The sequence below is a fragment of the Engystomops pustulosus genome, chromosome 8 (assembly GCF_040894005.1).
Source record: "Engystomops pustulosus chromosome 8, aEngPut4.maternal, whole genome shotgun sequence".
Classification (NCBI taxonomy): Eukaryota; Metazoa; Chordata; class Amphibia; order Anura; family Leptodactylidae; genus Engystomops; species Engystomops pustulosus.
This window is the reverse complement of record NC_092418.1, coordinates 18,878,667-18,899,827: the sequence shown is the minus strand read 5'-3', so window position 1 is coordinate 18,899,827 and position 21,161 is coordinate 18,878,667. Positions and strand designations below refer to the sequence as shown.

The following is a 21,161-nucleotide window of genomic DNA, read 5'->3' as shown; positions in this document are numbered from 1 at the left end:
TACATACAGACTGATACTGAGAGACAAAATAATAACTTGCCCAAGCTTAATTTATGGTTTTTATTCCAAAGTGACCAGAGGTTTCCCACCAAAATGGCATCTACTATGGCATTACACATGACACATTCATCCCATTGGACACAATGATATTTTATTGCTTGAGCTCCCTACTAGTCATATTTTCAGAACCAAGCTAACCCTGAAGTATTACCATTATGCGCAAAGGAGGTAGCCATTATGTCAGAAGGACCAAAATAAAAACAGAACAACCAGACAGATCCATAGCCCTAATTATATGGTTATTTCTATAGCTGAATGTGATCCTTACTGCTCAATCTATGGAGGAATTGACAATTTAGGGAAATTGCTGACACAATTATTCTAGAAATAGCCTCAATGAAATCTGAACTCAAAATGGCTGCCAACACAGTCATAGCCACACAATGTCCAATGCAGCGCCATACAGATCAGGTCAAGAGGATCTTTTCTACTCCGATGAGGAGAAAGTTCTATGTACAATTGGACCTCCTGGTGTGGGGCCTACAGTAGGTCATGCATTTCAATTCTGTCCAGTTGGTATTATTGGACCGGAGGACCATGCAGGTTCTTGTATCCTATGTATTCACAATGGGACTGGCACGGACTGGTCGCTTTGTGGCTGTCTGGGTACATCAAGTCCTGACTGCATGATTGGAAATAATAAGTCGTCCATGTTTGGCATTACTAAAATTTTCTGTGAAAAAAAAAGAAAGATAAGTATTATGATTCATAGTACCACAGTAAATAAGGTCCATCAGTCCACCAAGTCCAAATTATTTATACATTTTACAGTGTTGATCCAGAGGAAGGTGAAAGCTCTGCATGGCTGATGCCAATTGACCCAAAGAAGAACCCCTAATACCTAATATGGTGGTCAGAATAACTCCCTAAATCTATAGAAATTATTTCCAAAAAATGTTATTTCCATACGATGTGATATTATTGCTCTCCAGAAAGGCATCCAGGCCCCTCTAGAGCAGGGGTAGGGAACCTATGGCTCAAGAGCCAGATATGGCTCTTTTGTTGGCTGCATCTGGCTCTCAGACAGAACTTTAAGAGAAATAGTGATGGCTGCTGTGCGTCTCTTTTCTTAAAGGGGTTTTCCAGGAATTACTATTAACGGTCTATACTGAGGATCGGCCCTGAATAGTAATTCCTAGAAATCCCCTTTAAGACAGACATTACAAGTTATGAAGTACCACATCTTCAGGACTTGTAGCAGCTTCACTTTTCAGAGAATACAGGGAAGACTGAATGTGGGAGAATGTATATTTATTGTATTTGTATCTCTTCAAGGCAATGTCCTTATGTGTGCAGCTTAAGTGCTCCTTCACACCATGCAGAGAGGTCAGCACGGAAATATGTAACATGGATTTGTTTCCAGATTTTAAAGGTGAGTTGACATCTTCATCCAAAAAGGTGCCTGAGTTTTTAAGGGTTTCATTGTAAACCCTGATGGAGAGGGACATGGTGGATTGTGGGTAGTCATAGGCATTTTATATACTCAAGTACCTGAAACTCATCCTGTAGCTTCTTTTCGATCCACTCCGTCACATGTATAAATGTCACTTCCCTCTCTCCCAACTTTGGTCGAACCTTCATCTCCACCTGTGGTGGTGCCCGGAAACTGTACCTAAAACACGGGGTCAACCACACTGTCATCATAGTTACCTCCAAAATAACCATCAGGAAACATTATCCTTTTGGTAAAATTAAATAAATCCAGCTTTTGCATGTTACCCAAGTTTGCATGTTGCTATATCAAAAGGATATGTCTGTGTTGAGAAATTGATTGAATATTTGGTTTTTAGGAGGAAATTCCCTTTAAAGAGGAGCAGTCACCAAGTACAAACTGATGGTCAGCATACCTCATGTGATTGGCGCTGTGCCCCTGATTGACTTACTGTTTGTTTCTCTTCTTAGCCAAGAAGGCGGTAACTTTTTATTTTCTGTGGGCCATGTCTTAATGCTGTATAAGAAATAAATTATTACCACCCCCTTGACTAACACGTAAGGTTCAACAATCAGCATTTTGTACTTGGTGACAGGACCCCCTTAAGTTCCAATTTTTATATTGATTGAGCATTTACCATATGCGGTCAGTTGGTGGTGGGGGGATGTTCACAGCCAGCGTACCCTCCAGCTCCTGCAGCTCCACGGTCAGCAGCAGGGGGGTGTTAGACACCTCTTCTATCTTTCTCTTGATGTACTCGTTCTCTGTGGCTCTCTGGAAATAGCGAGATTTGGCGATTTTATCTACAAAGCGCAGGATCCGCCGACTGGTGCTGTTCCCTCCTGAAAAACTGTACAGGAAAATCAGGGATCACAAATCTCTCTTTTGCACCAATAAAACAGAAGTGTAACTGCTCAGAAATTTGGTTCTATTTCTTGGAAGGCCGAGGGGCAACCAATATGACCGTAGTATTCAGCATTACTATACTCCTGAAAGGCAAGTCTGTATAGATATGCAGCAAGCAGCTTTAACAGAAACATAGAGTTTACATTTATTTTGAGAAGAACGACTAAAGCTCTTATGTTTATAGGTGTGATGGGATGTGACCCTTTTATACTTTTATGTGCCTAGGGGTGTAGTTATGGGGTAAGGGGTACAGAAGTAGCAGTCACATCCAGACTGTGTTATAAGTTGCACATAGAAGCTGTGGCACTTGGGCCCAGCAGCTTTAGGTCCCACCTTTCGGCATTGTTCAGGTTGGCTCTGTCTCCCAGGTTTCCCAGCGTCTCTGTGATTGTGATTTCCTCATCTTCTGATGATCCGGCACTAGAGGACTCCTCGTCGCTGTCTGTAAAGATCCGACATCTCGGAATTTTCGCTCTGGAATATTCATAAATGGAATTTTGGTGTTACACTCTCCCTGGACTCTCAGACTAATACCCAACCTCCAAAGCTTCAAACGATCTCTTAAAACCTGTCTTTTTAGGCAGCCTATAACACTCCCTAACTGCATGAAATCCCAACTCTCTCTTTACTAATCCGTCCTGTGTCCTCCTCCCACCTGTTATCCGGCGAACACCAGACCCCAAGCTGCAGGCTTCTCCACAGTCACATTCATCCTGGTCTCTGTATATAAGATGTGGCTGATGACTGGTTCACACAGCAGCATTTTTATTTATTAAATTATTTTCTTCTGTTCCATTATAAATAATGGCTGGACCATTATACAAGCTCTTATACCTCTTGTGTCCCCCCTCATCCTCATAGACTGTAAGCTCTTGTGTCACACCCTCATCCTCATAGACTGTAAGCTCTTGTGTCACCCCCTCATCCTCATAGACTGTAAGCTCTTGTGTCACCCCCTCATCCTCATAGACTGTAAGCTCCTGTGTCCCCCCCTCATCCTCATAGACTGTAAGCTCTTGTGTCACCCCCTCATCCTCATAGACTGTAAGCTCCTGTGTCCCCCCCCTCATCCTCATAGACTGTAAGCTCCTGTGTCCCCCCTCATCCTCATAGACTGTAAGCTCTTGTGTCACCCCTCATCCTCATAGACTGTAAGCTCTAGTGTCACCCCCTCATCCTCATAGACTGTAAGCTCTTGTGTCACCCCTTCTTCCTCATGTATATGTCCCCTATGATTTTCAAAGTGCTGGGAATATGATGGCACTATATAAATAAAGATTATTATTAAATTCCTAATTTTGCTTTCAATCGCCACCTAGAGGCTGAAAATTGTATGACGCCAGTGGTAAATATTTATACCATTAAAAATTATATCTAAAACAAAAGAATTTTTTAACTAGAAATGTATATTTTGTTTCTGCAGTGGAGTTTGCGGTCAATATCGATAACATGAGATTACTGACATCCATAACACGGCCCATTATTTGTATTGTACAGAACGTGCTCGGGGAAAAACTAGTTCATTAACCAACTGAATAGTGGCCTAATACTGAGCAGTAGGACTGTAACGCAATTTTCTCATATAAATATATATAATACTCCAATACTAATTACAATCTAATAAGCTTAAAGGGTTCCTTCTGACATATTTATGTAATGCAAAGTCATTTCCAGTTTTTAGGACTGTGAAAATGGATTTATATTCTCCTTGGGGGTGTGTCCTCACACTGCTGTGCTCTTAGCTCTGTGCATGGAGCTGCTGCAGAGCCCCTCCCCTGAGGCTTCTCATAAATTTTGAATTGATATTTCCTCGTCTCTATGTTACTACAAAACCTGGACATATCGGTGCCAATATTGGTTGCAATGGCCGCCACTTCCTGATTTCACCTGAGGCAAATCTCAAAAGAGAAGATTGAGCTGCATATGCAATCGGGCCGAGGCCCGCCCCCTGTGCACTGTGCGTCGCGTTATGAACGGACTGCTAGCGTAACGTGTGACCGCAGCCTCAGAGCAACTTGTATTTTAATTTATACGCTCCCCCCATTGTGCTAGCGGTTCCTCACAGTCCTGCCCCCACATAGAGCATCTAATGAGCGGGACATGGGGGGGCTGTTAGCGCAATGGGGTGCTCTGATTATTGAATGACAAACCCAGCTCTGCTACATTTGCACACTCTGGGCTGTGCCGGAGATGTTATACATGAATCTCTTTTGCACATGTTGCTATATTTGGTCGCCTCATGTGACAGGCGCACCCCCTCCCGGAGGTGTATGAAGGTCACAGGGTAACGCACGTTCCAGCACTTCTCTTAATTATCCGTTTCCACCAGAATTGGGTGGATCCTCGGCTCTGCGCATTGTCCTCCCCCTGACAGCGCTGCCTCTTCCCTGTCTTTACAGTCTCCCCAATTAACACCCTCTGGCACAGTATACAATGCTAATAGCAGGGGGGGGCATTACACCCCACACACATATTCACTGCTAGGTTAACTCTTAGGATGCATTCACACGTTCAGTTTTTCATATGCAGTTTTTGCAGCCAAAAGCAGGTGTGGATGATAATGGGGGAGGACTTATCATCGAGAGAAGCTGCTCCTCTATTTTCACTCCACTCCTGGTTTGGACATCAAAAACTGCATCTGAAAAACTGAATGCAACGCAACACTAGCACTGTGTACCCGAGGGACTGTGTACCAGAGGGACTGTGTACCAGGGGGACTGTGTACCAGGGGGACTGTGTATCAGGGGGACTGTGCACCAGAGGGACTGTGCATCAGGGGGACTGTGTACCAGGGGTACTGTGTACCAGGGGGACTGTGTATCAGGGGGACTGTGTACCAGGGGGACTGTGTACCAGGGGGACTGTGTACCAGGGGGACTGTGTATCAGGGGGACTGTGTACCAGGGGGACTGTGTACCAGGGGGACTGTGTAACAGGGGGACTGTGTACCAGGGGGACTGTGCATCAGGGGGACTGTGTATCAGGGGGACTGTGTACCAGGGGGACTGTGTATCAGGGGGACTGTGTACCAGGGGGACTGTGTATCAGGGGGACTGTGTACCAGGGGGACTGTGTAACAGGGGGACTGTTTACCAGGGGGACTGTGTACCAGGGGGACTGTGCACCAGGGGGACTGTGCACCAGGGGGACTGTGCACCAGGGGGACTGTGTAACAGGGGGACTGTGTACCAGGGGGACTGTGTATCAGGGGGACTGTGTACCAGAGGGACTGTGTACCAGGGGGACTGTGTACCAGAGAGACTGTGTATCAGAGGGACTGTGTACCAGGGGGACTGTGTACCAGGGGGACTGTGTAACAGGGGGACTGTGTACCAGAGGGACTGTGTAACAGGGGGACTGTGTACCAGAGGGACTGTGTACCAGAGGGACTTTGTATCAGAGGGACTGTGTAACAGGGGGACTGTGTACCAGAGAGACTGTGTACTAGAGGCACTGTGTACCAGAGGGACTGTGTAACAGGGGGACTGTGTACCAGAGGGACTGTGTAACAGGGGGACTGTGTACCAGAGGGACTGTGTACTAGAGGGACTGTGTACCAGAGGGACTGTGTACTAGAGGGACTGTGTAACAAGGGGGACTGTGTACCAGAGGGACTGTGTAACAGGGGGACTGTGTACCAGAGGGACTGTGTATCAGAGGGACTGTGTAACAGGGGGACTGTGTAACAGGGGGACTGTGTAACAGGGGGACTGTGTACCAGAGAGACTGTGTACTAGAGGGACTGTGTACTAGAGGGACTGTGTATCAGAGGGACTGTGTAACAGGGGGACTGTGTACCAGAGGGACTGTGTACCAGAGGGACTGTGTACTAGAGGGACTGTGTACCAGAGGGACTGTGTAACAAGGGGGACTGTGTAACAGGGGGACTGTGTACCAGGGGGACTGTGTATCAGAGGGACTGTGTACCAGGGGGACTGTGAACCAGAGGGACTGTGTACCAGGGGGACTGTGTACCAGAGAGACTGTGTATCAGGGGGACTGTGTATCTGTAGGACTGTGTATCAGAGGGACTGTGTATCTGTAGGACTGTGTATCTGTAGGACTGTGTATCTGTAGGACTGTGTATCAGAGGGACTGTGTATCAGAGGGACTGTGTATCTGTAGGACTGTGTATCTGTAGGACTGTGTATCTGTAGGACTGTGTATCTGTAGGGCTGTGTATCAGAGGGAATGGGGGTCATTTACTAAGGGCCCGATTCGCGTTTTCCCGACGTGTTAACCGAATATTTCCGATTTGCGTCGATTGTCCCTGAATTGCCCCGGGATTTTGGCGCACAGGATCGGTTTGTGGCGCATCGGCGCTGGCATGCACGCGACGGAAATCGGGGGCCGTGGCCGAACGGTAACCCGACGGATTCGGAAAAACCGCCGCATTTAAAAAAAATAAAATAAGTAAGTAAATGTGCCCCATATTGTGTGATGAATAAGACAATGGGGCAGATTTACTTACCCGGTCCGTTCGCGATCCAGCGGCGCGTTCTCTGCACTGGATTCGGGTCCGGCCGGGATTCATCAAAGCAGTTCCTCCGACGTCCACCAGGTGGCGCTGCTGCGCTGAAGTCCGCTGGAATGCCTCAAAATACACCGACCTATCCAGGATGAAGGTGAGTGAAATTTTCGCGACACAATTTTTTTTAAATGCGGCGGTTTTTCCGAATACGTCGGGTTTTCGTTCGGCCACGCCCCCCGATTTCCGTCGCGTGCATACCGGCGCCGATGTGCCAAATTCCGATCGCGTGCGCCAAAAACCCGGGGCTATTCAGGTACAATCGGTGCAAATCGGAAATATTCGGGTAACACGTCGGGAAAACGCGAATTGGGCCCTTAGTAAATGACCCCCATTGGGTACACATTGTTGGAGATGATATAATCAATTTAATCAATTTATTCTGGTTATACAGGAAAGGTTTATGAGACAAGATATAGAATCTTAGCACCTCACCTGTGTCTTCTATTATCAAACGATCTGCCCTCTTCCTCTGTTGTCTCCTTTCCCAGTCTAGATAGATTCATCTTTGTCTCTAATGTCACTTGTAAAGATCCGCTGTACGTAACATCCATGTCTACCCATAACCCTGAGAAGATAAAATGAAACATATTTCATAAAAATGTCCTGACAAGCAGCCAAATTTCTGCTTTTTAAGGAATGAAAAAGCGCTATATCCTCTCTGCTGGCCACAACTGGTACTGCAGTTATTTAGCCAACCACATTACATTGGGACATATTTTTCAAAAGTTTTTCTTTATAGCCCCTTTCTATGTGCCGTCCTGACATGTGTGACATGTAAACTCTAAGCAGGGGTTAAGCGTGCTTGACAGTAGACGCCAGTAATCCCAAGCTTAGTCTTCCTCTTGTACTCAGCGGTGCTCTCCTTAAAGCGACTTGTTTTCTCATAATGGTGATTAATGGCTGTGGTTAATATTGAGCACGTGGCCCAATCCCTTGCCAATGGCAACAGCTGCTCTGGACTAATCCCTGGAATGGGAGAAGGGAACAGCGCGGACATCTGATGGAATGGGCTGTTTATTTCATCACAGTCCAGGACGGTCATTTTTATGATGTACATAGGACGATGTCAGTGGGGACGGAGTGACAGCGACTTGGCAGTAACTGGGAGAGATTAAAAATACCACCTTCATCCTTAAATAATGGAGCTAAATACACCACATGTATATCCACAACTCTGATGTACTAGGAACCAAAAATACTGCCATATAGTGTACCGTATTACAAGATGTTATGGAATCTAATGGGATATATCTATATCTAGAACTGTATAATGAAATCGTCGCTATACTATGGGATAGCAAAGCACTATATAACCCATATTTTAGGATTGTCTTTGGGGAACAGCATCTAATGATGCATGAAATGCCTCCTCTTCCATTGTTCTGTAGATGATGAGTCTAATGAGGATGTAATGCGCTCGCCGCGGAGCTGCGTACATTATAAATAGATGCCTTGATCTGCTTTTTGTGCCTCGGATGTCAGCATCTTATTAGTCAGTATTTTAATGAGATCGGGCACATTCCTACTAAGCAGCAGTAGTGCCAAAGGGATGGGCAAAGGGGTACAAATTGTCCACCACACCATCCCCCTTCCCTGCCATGGAGGGGGGAGAGAGCTGCAGGAGACTGACACAGGCACACAGAGGCTTTCACCCCCCTTCGCCCCGGGACTCACCACATGCTGCTGGCAAGGAGCCAGGTAATGTGATTTAAACTTATATAAACTACTGAAATTAATCAAAATGCTGACAAGGGCATTTTTAAAATCCACACAGCATAGACTATTCTGTCACCAGCTAAAAATGACATACCTGGTGACAGGTTCCCTTTAAACATCTCCACAACCCCTCCCTTCTGCACTATGTTGCATTAGTTGACTACTACAGAAGTTACAAAGAGCAGAGGGGAGGGGCCGTGGAGGAACACACTGCTAAGAGAACAGCAGTGTGAGGTCATGGCCCCAGTGCACTTACCTAGAAAACACTCACCTCTTTCATTCAAGCTTGGTGAGGAGATGGAGAGAACCTGGGGAAGTGATGTTCCCATATCCAAGCCTGTTAGTGTCAGCTCATCCATAAAATTTGGCAGCTGGGTGAAACAATTGCACAGAGTGAATTACATGGTGTCACACTACCACATTGATGTTTTATACCATATATTAAACAATTTCACAGCAGTCCCAGCAGAATAGTCTGCCCCCTCTTTGCCTCAATCCCGCATATTTGTGATGACACTTGGAGACCCTCATTTTTTATCAAGGATTATACTGCGAACCCACCACAGCCCTTAGGCAGCTGCCTTCTGTACCCGCCTCTCGCCCCGAATATAATATCCTTATTTACAAAGCTTTCAAGTCATATAAACATGTTTACTCACAATCCTACCTTGATTTTGGTCAACTTTTTCTGGATTTTATTCGCCACTACATCTTCCCAATACTTTTCCCGCAAGAAATCCCAGAATATACGTCCAATGAAGGCATTGACCCAGCACACATTGGGGTTACTGGAGATGGACTGCTGTTCAATAATGTGCTGGGTGAAATAAGAGACATTGAATTAGGGATGTGTCACTTATGCAGAGGCAGATACGAACAAAGCGGAACAAAGAGGAAACAACTCACCTTCTTCGGTGGGATGGGGCTACTGGCAGCGCTCTCTTGAGGGCTCAGGGTTGGACTGCCTGTTTCTGTTGAGATATACTTGGACATGTAGGTGGCATAGTCCAAGAGGATTTTTTGTCTTATGTTCCCTATTAAGTCTTTAGATTTACAGGTATTGGATCCGTCCTCCATACTCTCCACGCTACTGTTACTTGTGCCCCCCCAACTGGAAGGACTGGAGAGGGGGTTAGGTAGTGACCCTAAATAAGATGGAGTCGAAGTCAGTGGGTATCAAAAACAACAAGAGACACTAAATTGTCAACCATGACTTACCTGTCTTGCTTTCACTTCTGTTGGCATCTTGTTTTGTAGGCATGGAGCTTTGAGATGCCCTCACCAGGTGTTGATACCACTCTTCCTTGTCTCTTCCCGTCCTTCCGAACAGATACAATGTCCCCGCCTTACACTCCGCACTTGGGTTGTCTGGATCCCGTCTTGGAGACCCTCCACTCTCAGTTTCCTTGTCTGCTGATTCAACGTTCTCAACAACAGGATCTTCAGGATCACATAACTGGATGCAGATTGGATATTTTTTATTCCAAAGTCTCTTGTTTGCCAGTCCGTTGGGATACAGGAATACCTAAAACAATCACCACCATTATGATCAGTAGCAATAGAGGACCACAAGCCTTGGCTTAGATGTGCACGTTACTTGGGTCAATAATGCATTTCTGAAGACCTATATGGACTATGCTAACCCCTCTGTAACACAATCAAGAACCATAAAGTTAACTCTTCAAATTGCTAAAGAATTTGGCATTGTAGGCTTACCATATGGTGGACAATTTACCCCTTCCTTACCTGGGCATTGACCAAGTTGTTGGTTATATGACTGACAAACCCTGTTTCTGGTATCTCCTCCCCATAGATAGACCGCCGGGGAAGGCTGTTTTTGGGATAGGAGCGTTTTAAAGTTGTCCCTTCCAGAGTCACAAACACGGAGTGGGTGAGAGCCGGGTGATAGATCTCAGGATCGTAAGAAAACAGCTCGTTCATCCAGCCCTAAAAAGCAAAAATAAGACGGTGGATATCTCGAAGATTATATGACACATTGCAGCAACTACCAAACACCACCTCTAGATGGATTGGGGCCTACTCTGGTCTTTTGGCCCCCTTATGCTCAAGCCTCTGTCTGGTCCTATCCATACGAGTCTTGCTAGGCCTCATATATTCTCTGTACGGCATCGCCAGGACAGGATTTCCATTCACAGACAGCAAGTGTCGATCTATGATGACATTAAATCACATCTTGAGTCATTTTGCCTAATTCATGTGCATGTTTTCTCCACAGTTGCCTCAGCTCTGGGCCTTGAACCAAATACTTGTCAGAGTCTATGAAATCTTCTAATGTGACAATGTTGGATCTGTATCGGCAATGTGTGCTGCCCGCTGAGGATGTCACCCATCAATGTTATCTGCAGTGCCCATAGTGATGGCCCCCGCTGCTGCAGCTGCTCCGGATGCGCCTAATACACAGATTATATCAATTGCTAAATTACATTTCTGAGAAAGAGTGTGAAGTGATGGAAAGTGTGCAGTCATGCCGACAATTACTCCATGCCAGGGAATCCTTCATGCGCCCAGAGGCTGGCATGATATGTCACCAAGACAAAGCTGGAGAGCAATGTGCATGAGAGGAAATCCACAGCGTTTTATGTACAATACAGAATCTAACAGAGATTCATGGAGAAAGCAGTCATGTGTTATGTGAACATGGTCCAATAATTCTGCCAAGTGCCCCCATAATGCCAACCATAACTTGATGCTGATGCAAAATCTGTACGTGGCCCCTAGTAGTCAAAGGAAAGAAGTAGAGGATCAGCACTGTGGATGTGGCATCCATGTACCAGGTCCCTTAGTATAATAAATGTAATATTGTCCTGGTCTCTATGAGTGGGAAAGGACCTCTAAATCCAAACAACAATTCCAGCCACAGGACCCCTATAACTGTGCCAAAAACAGAACCCCTATAACAGCGAAGGCCTCAGCATCACCATCACAAACAACTGCACAACCCCCTCAACAGTCTCAACCCCCTCAAAATTCTCAACTGCAAGGGACCACCCAAGGGACCCTCATAACAGTCAGAACAGTAACAATCAGAGCTCCCATCTCACATTACAACAGACAGGACCCCCATAACAGTAGTATTTGCAAAATCCCTATAACTACACAGATATAGCAGCTCCATAACAATCTTAACTACAGGACACTATTCACACGAACAGTGAAAACCACAGCCTCCTTATATGATTCTCCGCTGCAGGACCCCCATAACAATGTCATTTGCAGGCCTCCAGTTTAGACCCTATTACAATAAGGTCACATCACTAGATGACACGTGGCATAGTAGGGATGTCTTACCTGCAGCAGATTGCTTTCCTGGAGGTTAGGCATGGTTAAAGGAAAGGTTGCACAATCTTGCAGGTAACGCCTGTGTCTCCTGGAGCAGGGCTGCTTGGGCACCAACAATAATACTAGAAAAAATCCTAAAATAAATCCACTAGCAATGCCCATGAAAAGACCCGAGATGTAAGCAGGAAGTGGCCATATGAAGAAGTTATAGGCTAGGATAGCTACACAGACCAGGGCACTGCATGGCACGTCGTTGTTGTGGGATGGAGGTTGGCAGTCGTCCATGGGGGAAGGTAGTCCTTGATCTTCTGCATCCTCACTGGTAAGTTCTACCACCTGGATGATGTCTCCATACGAACAGATCTTATATTTGCAGTGGTTCTGTTGTGCCTCTCTCTCAGCAAAGTCCATGATTTCTCCTTCTTCTAATCTTCCGCAGTTGGTAAACGTGTTCTTAGATTCAAAAATTCCTTGTTCTTTTAATTGACTGGATGGGAATTCCTGGTTCAAGAACAGTGGGGACATAGTTCTGTATTTGGGGTTCGGGCTTGTGGTTTCATCTCCTATAATCTTACTGAGCATGCTCAATGGTTCTTGCATAGCTTCAGACAATCTCCTCTTAGTGTCTTCTAGTTTGGCTTCCACGTCTTGGACATTGAAGAACATTCCTTTGCTTTCCGAAGGTGATGTGCTCGGGGAGGATGGAGCGGTCCTAGAGTCTCCATTTTTCCCTTTGGGTTGTGTTATTTGCCTCCAAAGATGGACATTGAGTTTAGAGTCTGACTTAGATTGTGTCACTTCTGGTTCCAGTCTAGAGATCTCGGTGGAAATGGACTTGACCAAGTTAACAAAGGGATGAGGTTTATGAAGAGTGGGGTCTTTGACGTCAATTTCTGTGGAGACAGATTTGACCAGATTGATGAGAGGTTTAGAAGTGGGTGAACTTGGCAAGAGGGGGCAGCTATGTTTTGGGGTCTCATTAGACAGCAGCACATCCCCTGCACACTCATAGGCAGCCAGGGCTAACTCATCGATAACAGTCCCATCTTGTGCTTTTGATTGCCCATACAATGGACACGCTGCTCTAGCTGCTATGGTGGAGGCCATTGCTTCTTCATCATCCTGGTCCAAAGTGAAGATAAGGTCACTCTCATCCAAGTCCTCCCAGTTGTCTTCACTATGCACTTTTGTTAACTGGATGGTTATTCCTTGTGGGGTCTTTTGAGAAACTATTTCTTGCTTCCGACATGCTAAAGAATGGTCAAGTGTTGAGGAATCAGACGGCACAGGACTAACTTTGGCGGAATCAGACATTCTTCACTGCATGGCTTGTCAATCTGGAAAAATCAGAAAACATGGTGTCATATAAGTAAATATGACTTAAAAAATTTACCCCTCCCCTCTCCGTAGAAATGTATGGAGTATGGGCCGTTCAAAAAGAGAAAGATCGGACATGTCCTATCTTTTTCCAATGTACAGAGTGGTATGGTGCTGTATGTATGCTGCACCGTCTATGGCTGTCTATAGCTTGCGGCTGTACATACAACACCTATATGGTCGTGTGATTGTTGCCTAGCTTGAAGTCAGAGATACTGACATGATGAACAGAAATACTGGATAAGGTCCTGCTCATCTCCATCCACATCACACAGGATCCCACTGACTTTTCCTGACTACTGGTGACATTTCTTATTCCCTTTAAAGTTCTGTTTCTCTGATCTGTCAGTCAGCAGGTTGTAGTTAGTGTCTTGCCCTGATCATTCAGTGTCAAGACTAAGACCCACTGTCAGGTTCATATGGGTACAAGAATATAACTACTATAATATTGCTCCCTATGTACAAGAATATAACTACTATAATACTGCCCCCTATGTACAAGAATATAACTACTATAATACTGCCCCCTATGTACAGGAATATAACTACTATAATACTGCCCCCTATGTACAAGAATATAACTACTATAATACTGCCCCCTATGTACAGGAATATAACTACTATAATACTGCCCCCTATGTACAGGAATATAACTACTATAATACTGCCCCCTATGTACAGGAATATAACTACTATAATACTGCCCCCTATGTACAGGAATATAACTACTATAATACTGCCCCCTATGTACAGGAATATAACTACTATAATACTGCCCCCTATGTACAGGAATATAACTACTATAATACTGCCCCCTATGTACAGGAATATAACTACTATAATACTGCCCCCTATGTACAAGAATATAACTACTATAATACTGTCCCCTATGTACAAGAATATAACTACTATAATACTGTCCCCTATGTACAAGAATATAACTACTATAATACTGCTCCCTATGTACAGGAATATAACTACTATAATACTGCCCCCTATGTACAAGAATATAACTACTATACTACTGCCCCCTATGTACAAGAATATAACTACTATAATACTGCCCCCTATGTACAAGAATATAACTACTATAATACTGCCTCCTATGTACAAGAATATAACTACTATAATACTGCCCCCTATGTACAAGAATATAACTACTATAATACTGCTCCCTATGTACAGGAATATAACTACTATAATACTGCCCCCTATGTACACGAATATAACTACTATAATACTGCCCCTATGTACAGGAATATAACTACTATAATACTGCCCCCTATGTACAAGAATATAACTACTATAATACTGTCCCCTATGTACAAGAATATAACTACTATAATACTGTCCCCTATGTACAAGAATATAACTACTATAATACTGCTCCCTATGTACAGGAATATAACTACTATAATACTGCCCCCTATGTACAAGAATATAACTACTATACTACTGCCCCCTATGTACAAGAATATAACTACTATAATACTGCCCCCTATGTACAAGAATATAACTACTATAATACTGCCTCCTATGTACAAGAATATAACTACTATAATACTGCCCCCTATGTACAAGAATATAACTACTATAATACTGCTCCCTATGTACAGGAATATAACTACTATAATACTGCCCCCTATGTACACGAATATAACTACTATAATACTGCCCCTATGTACAGGAATATAACTACTATAATACTGCCCCCTATGTACAAGAATATAACTACTATACTACTGCCCCCTATGTACAAGAATATAACTACTATAATACTGCCCCCTATGTACAAGAATATAACTACTATAATACTGCCTCCTATGTACAAGAATATAACTACTATAATACTGTCCCCTATGTACAAGAATATAACTACTATAATACTGCCCCCTATGTACAAGAATATAACTACTATAATACTGCCCCCTATGTACAGGAATATAACTCCTATAATACTGCCCCCTATGTACAAGAATATAACTACTATAATGCTGCCCCCTATGTACAAGAATATAACTACTATAATACTGCCCCCTATGTACAAGAATATAACTACTATAATACTGCCTCCTATGTACAAGAATATAACTACTATAATACTGCCTCCTATGTACAAGAATATAATTACTATAATACTGTCCCCTATGTACAAGAATATAACTACTATAATACTGCCCCCTGTGTACAAGAATATAACTACTATAATACTGCCCCTATGTACAGGAATATAACTACTATAATACTGCCCCCTATGTACAAGAATATAACTACTATAATACTGCCCCCTATGTACAAGAATATAACTACTATAATACTGCCCCCTATGTACAGGAATATAACTACTATAATACTGCTCCCTATGCACAAGAATATAACTACTATAATACTGCCTCCTATGTACAAGAATATAACTACTATAATACTGTCCCCTATGTACAAGAATATAACTACTATAATACTGTCCCTTATGTACAAGAATATAACTACTATAATACTGCCTCCTATGTACAAGAATATAACTACTATAATACTGTCCCCTATGTACAAGAATATAACTACTATAATACTGCCCCCTAGGTACAAGAATATAACCACTATAATACTGCCCCCTATGTACAAGAATATAACTACTATAATACTGTCCCTTATGTACAAGAATATAACTACTATAATACTGCCCCCTATGTACAAGAATATAACTACTATAATACTGTCCCCTATGTACAAGAATATAACTACTATAATACTGCCCCCTATGTACAAGAATATAACTACTATAATACTGCCCCTATGTACAGGAATATAACTACTATAATACTGCCTCCTATGTACAGGAATATAACTACTATAATACTGCCCCCTATGTACAAGAATATAACTACTATAATACTGCCCCCTATGTACAAGAATATAACTACTATAATACTGCCCCCTATGTACAGGAATATAACTACTATAATACTGCCCCCTATGTACAAGAATATAACTACTATAATACTGCCCCCTATGTACAAGAATATAACTACTATAATACTGTCCCCTATGTACAAGGATATAACTACTATAATACTGCCCCTATGTACAATTGTCCCTCTTTTTGGATGTAGAAGGTATGTTTAACCTGTGATAAGCAGTGGTAGTAGGGAAATATATAGACAGTACATTGCCAATAGTTATACTTTTTATGTTTGTCTTTTGTTACTCCCCGTCTATAGTGTTGCATGGATTTGCAGATATATAAATGACCTAATTTATAGTGACAGGATCCAGGGGAACTTGGAAAAGCTTCTCCCAGCCAGGGGGGTTCAGACAGATTAATAAGCCCAGATAAAGGAAAGACAAACATCTGGCAGACTAAGATCTCACATCCAAGAAGGAGGATGTAATATATATATATATATACTATTACTATATATATGATCTATCACATCTATCTATCTATCTATCTATCTATCTATCTATCTATCTATCTATCTATCTCCTATCTATCTATCTATCTATCTCCTATCTATCTCATATCTATCTATCTCCTATCTATCTATTTCATATTGATCTATCTATCTATCTATCTATCTATCTATCTATCTATCTATCTCATATGTATCTATCTCTCATATCTATCCATCTATCTATCTCATATCTATGTCATATCTATCTATCTATATATCTATCTATCTCCTATCTATCTATCTATCTATCTATCTATCTATCTATCTATCTATCTCCTATCTATCTATCTATCTATCTATCTATCTATCTATCTATCTATGTATTATAATTAATTGGGCTTTATAGCTGTATAACTCTCATATTTCTTTTGGGGGTACTAAACAGACATAACATTGGTAGGTCCCAGTGTAATACAATCTTCTGTTCTCTGTTATCAGCCATAGGAAGCAGTAGGCCCATATAATCCCTTCCCCCAGATATCAGCCGCCCCTCCTATAACCCTGCTGCACTATTAGGAGCCTCTGAGTTTAGGGTTAGTGTCCCTTTAACCTCAGGATGTAGTGTCATCATTCAGTGACTGCACCAATCAATATTTTTTCAATCTTCGAATTGAAGATAAATCCTATCGATCATCTTCAAGAAATGGACTGAGATTCCCTTTGGGCTCCCAGCCCCCTGGTCCTGCACCTATCCCATACTCTGTAGCTGCAGTGATGCAGAATAGATGCCCACAGCTCAGCATCAACACATCCCAATGGATGTAGCAGAGCTGAACGAGTTACTGCCACTGAGATCTTACATTTACCTGCAGTCCTGGGGCACAGATGACAAACTCAGCACAGCTACATCACACACTCAACTTTCTCTCTATATCAACACACAAATCAGTCGCCATCTCCGTCCTACAGGTATGGATCTGGATCTGGTCAGTACCAGCACAGGTGACCAGCTGTGTGCTATAGGCAGCTGCAGTGGTATGTGCCCGGGTACCTGACTGCGACATACAGCGGGGCATAGGGGGTATAGGATAGGCTTATATAGGAAGGTGCCCTCTAAGACCCCCATAATGAATAGTGCAATGCATCAGAAGTACTTACCTGCTGGGAATGGTCCTAATTTGGGGGGATCCTGGGCTGTACCCCTGTAGACAGGTGAGGAAGCCTTAGCATCTCTGCAGACGGCGCCAAGTGTACAGGCAATGCAGGGGTCTGTGCAGCCCTCCTCTCACACACAGCGGGTGCTACCGGAGGACTGGCTCCCAAAATATAACACCCCCTCTAAGTCCTGCAGGGAGAAGCAGTATACTGGCGGAGGAGACAGGAGCTCAGTGCCATTGGATGGCGAGAGGATGAAGCTCAGACTAATTGCTCTGCAGATGCACATCCCCTGCTCCTGTCTCTATTGGCTGTGGCGTTACAATGTGTCGGCTGCTGTGTGTTACTAGATCACAGCCTTGTAGCCGGAGTTTATTCCAAGTTTCCTGCTCTTCGAGGATCAGCACGTTGGGAGAGACGCCTGCGGATAAATCCTCAGCATCCCGGGAGATTATCCACCGCCTGCTACTGACAAATGCTGCATTGCACTGAGCTGGAGAGCAGTCCACTGCCGCGCAGGAGGGGGGTATGCCTAAAAATAATCCGGATGACACTGGTATACACATGCAGGCTAAAATATATACAGAAATATCCAGCTATACTAAAAAGGGGTAGATACCAGATTATTCAATGCTCTGAATTATTAACCACCACCAGGGAGAGAATTGATTTCAATGGGTGAATGCAAATGCAGAGAGCTCCCTCTAGTGGTGGCAGTGAGCAGCAAAAAATTATATGATGAAAGGGGTTTTTCTACTGTTACAGTATGGCAGCATTAATTTGGTTTTAGTAAGGCATAATTTCTTCTGTGTACAGGATGGCAGCATTTCTTCAGGATATAGTATGGAAGCATCTGCTCTGTGCACAGTATGACAGCATTTGTTTTGTGTATAATATTGCAGCATTACTTCTGTGAATAGCATGGCAGCATTTGTTCTGTGTATAGTATTGCAGCATTACTTCTGTGAATAGCATGGCAGCATTTGTTTTGTGTATAGTATTGCTGCATTTCTCCTGTGTAATGTATGGCAGCATTTGTTCTGTGTATAGCATGGCAGTATTATTTCTGTGTACAGTATGGCAGCATTTGTTCTGTATATAGTATTGCAGCATTACTTCTGAGTACAGTATGGCAGCATTTGTTCTGTGTATAGTATTGCAGCATAACTTCTGTGTACAGTATGGCAGCATTTGTCTTGTGTATAGCATGGCAGCATTAGTTATGGGTACAGAATGACAAGCTTATCTGCACTGTATGGTGGCAATAATTATCTGTACAATATGGTAGCGTATTGTGTACTGTATGGAGGGTTTAGCTTTGTGTACAGAATGGCCGTTTATTCACAAAATAAGGGCATAATTTTTATTTGTACAATATGGTGGTATTAGTTCTGTACAGAAGTTATGTGGACAGTGTGCATGGATGATTTATACTGTAACTGTCTATAGTATGGCAGCATGTGTTATCTGTACAGTATGGAGGGGTTAAAATACAATGTTATGTGCACAATATGGAAGGAAGATTCATACTGTATATAGCTATTACTTATGTGTACAGTAAGGCAGGATAATATATACTGCATTGTGGCATTATTTATGTAGAAGACCCATCCACACTGTATGGTGACATTATTTACTGTAAAGAGACCACGGATTGTGTGTGGGCAGCTTCGTGTATAATGTGAGGGTGTATGACAGAAATTCTGATTTCAGGTACCTAAAATAGAATAAGAGGAGAACAGTGAAGACTGACAGAGGGAAGCAGTAAGATACAGATATGTGAGAGCTTGGATTTATAGATCGATGCAGGTTTCTGTGCCATTCAGAGTCAGTGGAAAGCAGGATGACAACCAGGATGGATACTAGAGTTATAGCATCATGTAGGGGACATATCATTCAGAGTCAGTGGAAAGCAGGATGACAACCAGGATGGATACTAGAGTAATAGCATCATGTAGGGGACATATCATTCTGGTTGTCACATATTGGCCTTGAGCTCCGGGGGCAGCCATGACTTGTCTCTGGCCTCTATCTGCGTCACTGACACTTCAGGACCACGGACAGCCACGAGCCCCCCGAGGTTTACAGCAGGATTAGGAAAGACAAACCCAGCAGATGCCTCATAACTTTCGGATTAGGATTTGGTGGATTATGGATACGTACTGATAGCAGGAACATCTAATGTCTGTCTGCAATGTGACATTATAGCCGTGGAGCCATCATAATACGACTCGCTAATATCTTGTCTGGATTAATCTATGGTCTGTAAGGATAACCAGATGCAATCAATCAGAAGCCTGTCACAGCTTTTACTTAGAGCAGAGGGAGGGGCTGTGCAGTAGTACAAAAGTAAGAGCACAGCAGTGTGAGGACATACCCCCAGTGCACTAGAAAATAAATCCAGATTTCACAGTCCTGCTGCTACTAACAACATACACAAAGGTCTGATTACACATTACTCCAATGACAATACCTAACACTGCCTGCAAAGAGCACAGAAGTGTGAGGACATTCCCCTCATAGCTATAACCACAGTATATAGATTCATATCTCACAGTCCTGCAGCTACTAATAGCATATACAAATGTATGATTACACATCTCCTGGGACAATACCTACAAAAAGCACAGCTGTGTGAGGACACACCCAACAGCACTTGGGTAAACTACAATACTAGAATATATATGCATATATCACAGTCCTGCTGCTATTAAAACATACACAAAGGTCTGATTACAAATCTCTCAATGATTTATACCTAACACTGGCTGGCGAGAGCACAGCAGTGTAAGGACATTCCCCTATAGCTATCATCATGAAATATAACTCCATATTTCACTGTCCTGCTGCTACTAACAACATACACAAAGGTGTGATTACACATCTCTCCAGGGATAATACATAACACTGGCTGCAGTCTGCATGGTGACACCTGCTGACAGGATCCCTTTAAGGTTCTCTTGGATTTTCCTCCGCAGCCTATTCCCCACCTCTGGCCTAATGACTTGCAGCATCTTAAAATTTGGCGATTTGGTTTCGTAAGGTTCAACTTTCCGGAGGTGGAAGAAGCTTCTGCTGGGCTCAGCAGTGGCCACATCTGAACACAAGCTCTATTTATTCATCAATACTTAATGTCTTGTAAGCACATGCCTGGAGATGGGCGAGATTTATGGCTCTGCGCTTTTATTAGCCCTGTAAGAGATCTAGGGCCGGCGTATGCAGAAATGTAAGTGCCGGGTGGCAGTGAGACAGCAGACCCTGGGGCCTAGGCATGAGGGAGTAGGGGGCACAG

General features: G+C 43.4%; 1 protein-coding gene across 2 annotated transcripts; it reads right to left on the bottom strand.

The window, feature by feature from the left end:
• Positions 1-46: 46 nt before the first annotated feature.
• LOC140074797 (testis-expressed protein 2-like) lies at positions 47-20,905 on the bottom strand. Of its 2 annotated transcripts, none has more exons than XM_072119977.1 (12): positions 20,802-20,905; positions 11,955-13,282; positions 10,392-10,592; positions 9,864-10,170; positions 9,552-9,790; positions 9,313-9,462; positions 8,917-9,016; positions 7,362-7,494; positions 2,732-2,872; positions 2,130-2,342; positions 1,552-1,672; positions 47-733 (listed from the first exon to the last, which is right to left on the bottom strand). In XM_072119977.1, exons 2-12 carry the CDS (start codon positions 13,257-13,259, stop codon positions 623-625), a joined length of 3,021 nt encoding a protein of 1,006 aa, XP_071976078.1. In that variant the 5' UTR covers positions 13,260-13,282; positions 20,802-20,905; the 3' UTR covers positions 47-622. The 2 variants fall into 2 exon arrangements, with proteins under 2 accessions (XP_071976078.1, XP_071976077.1); XM_072119976.1 differs by lacking the exon at positions 20,802-20,905 and adding an exon at positions 17,873-18,362.
• Between the last annotated feature and the right edge of the window lie 256 nt (positions 20,906-21,161).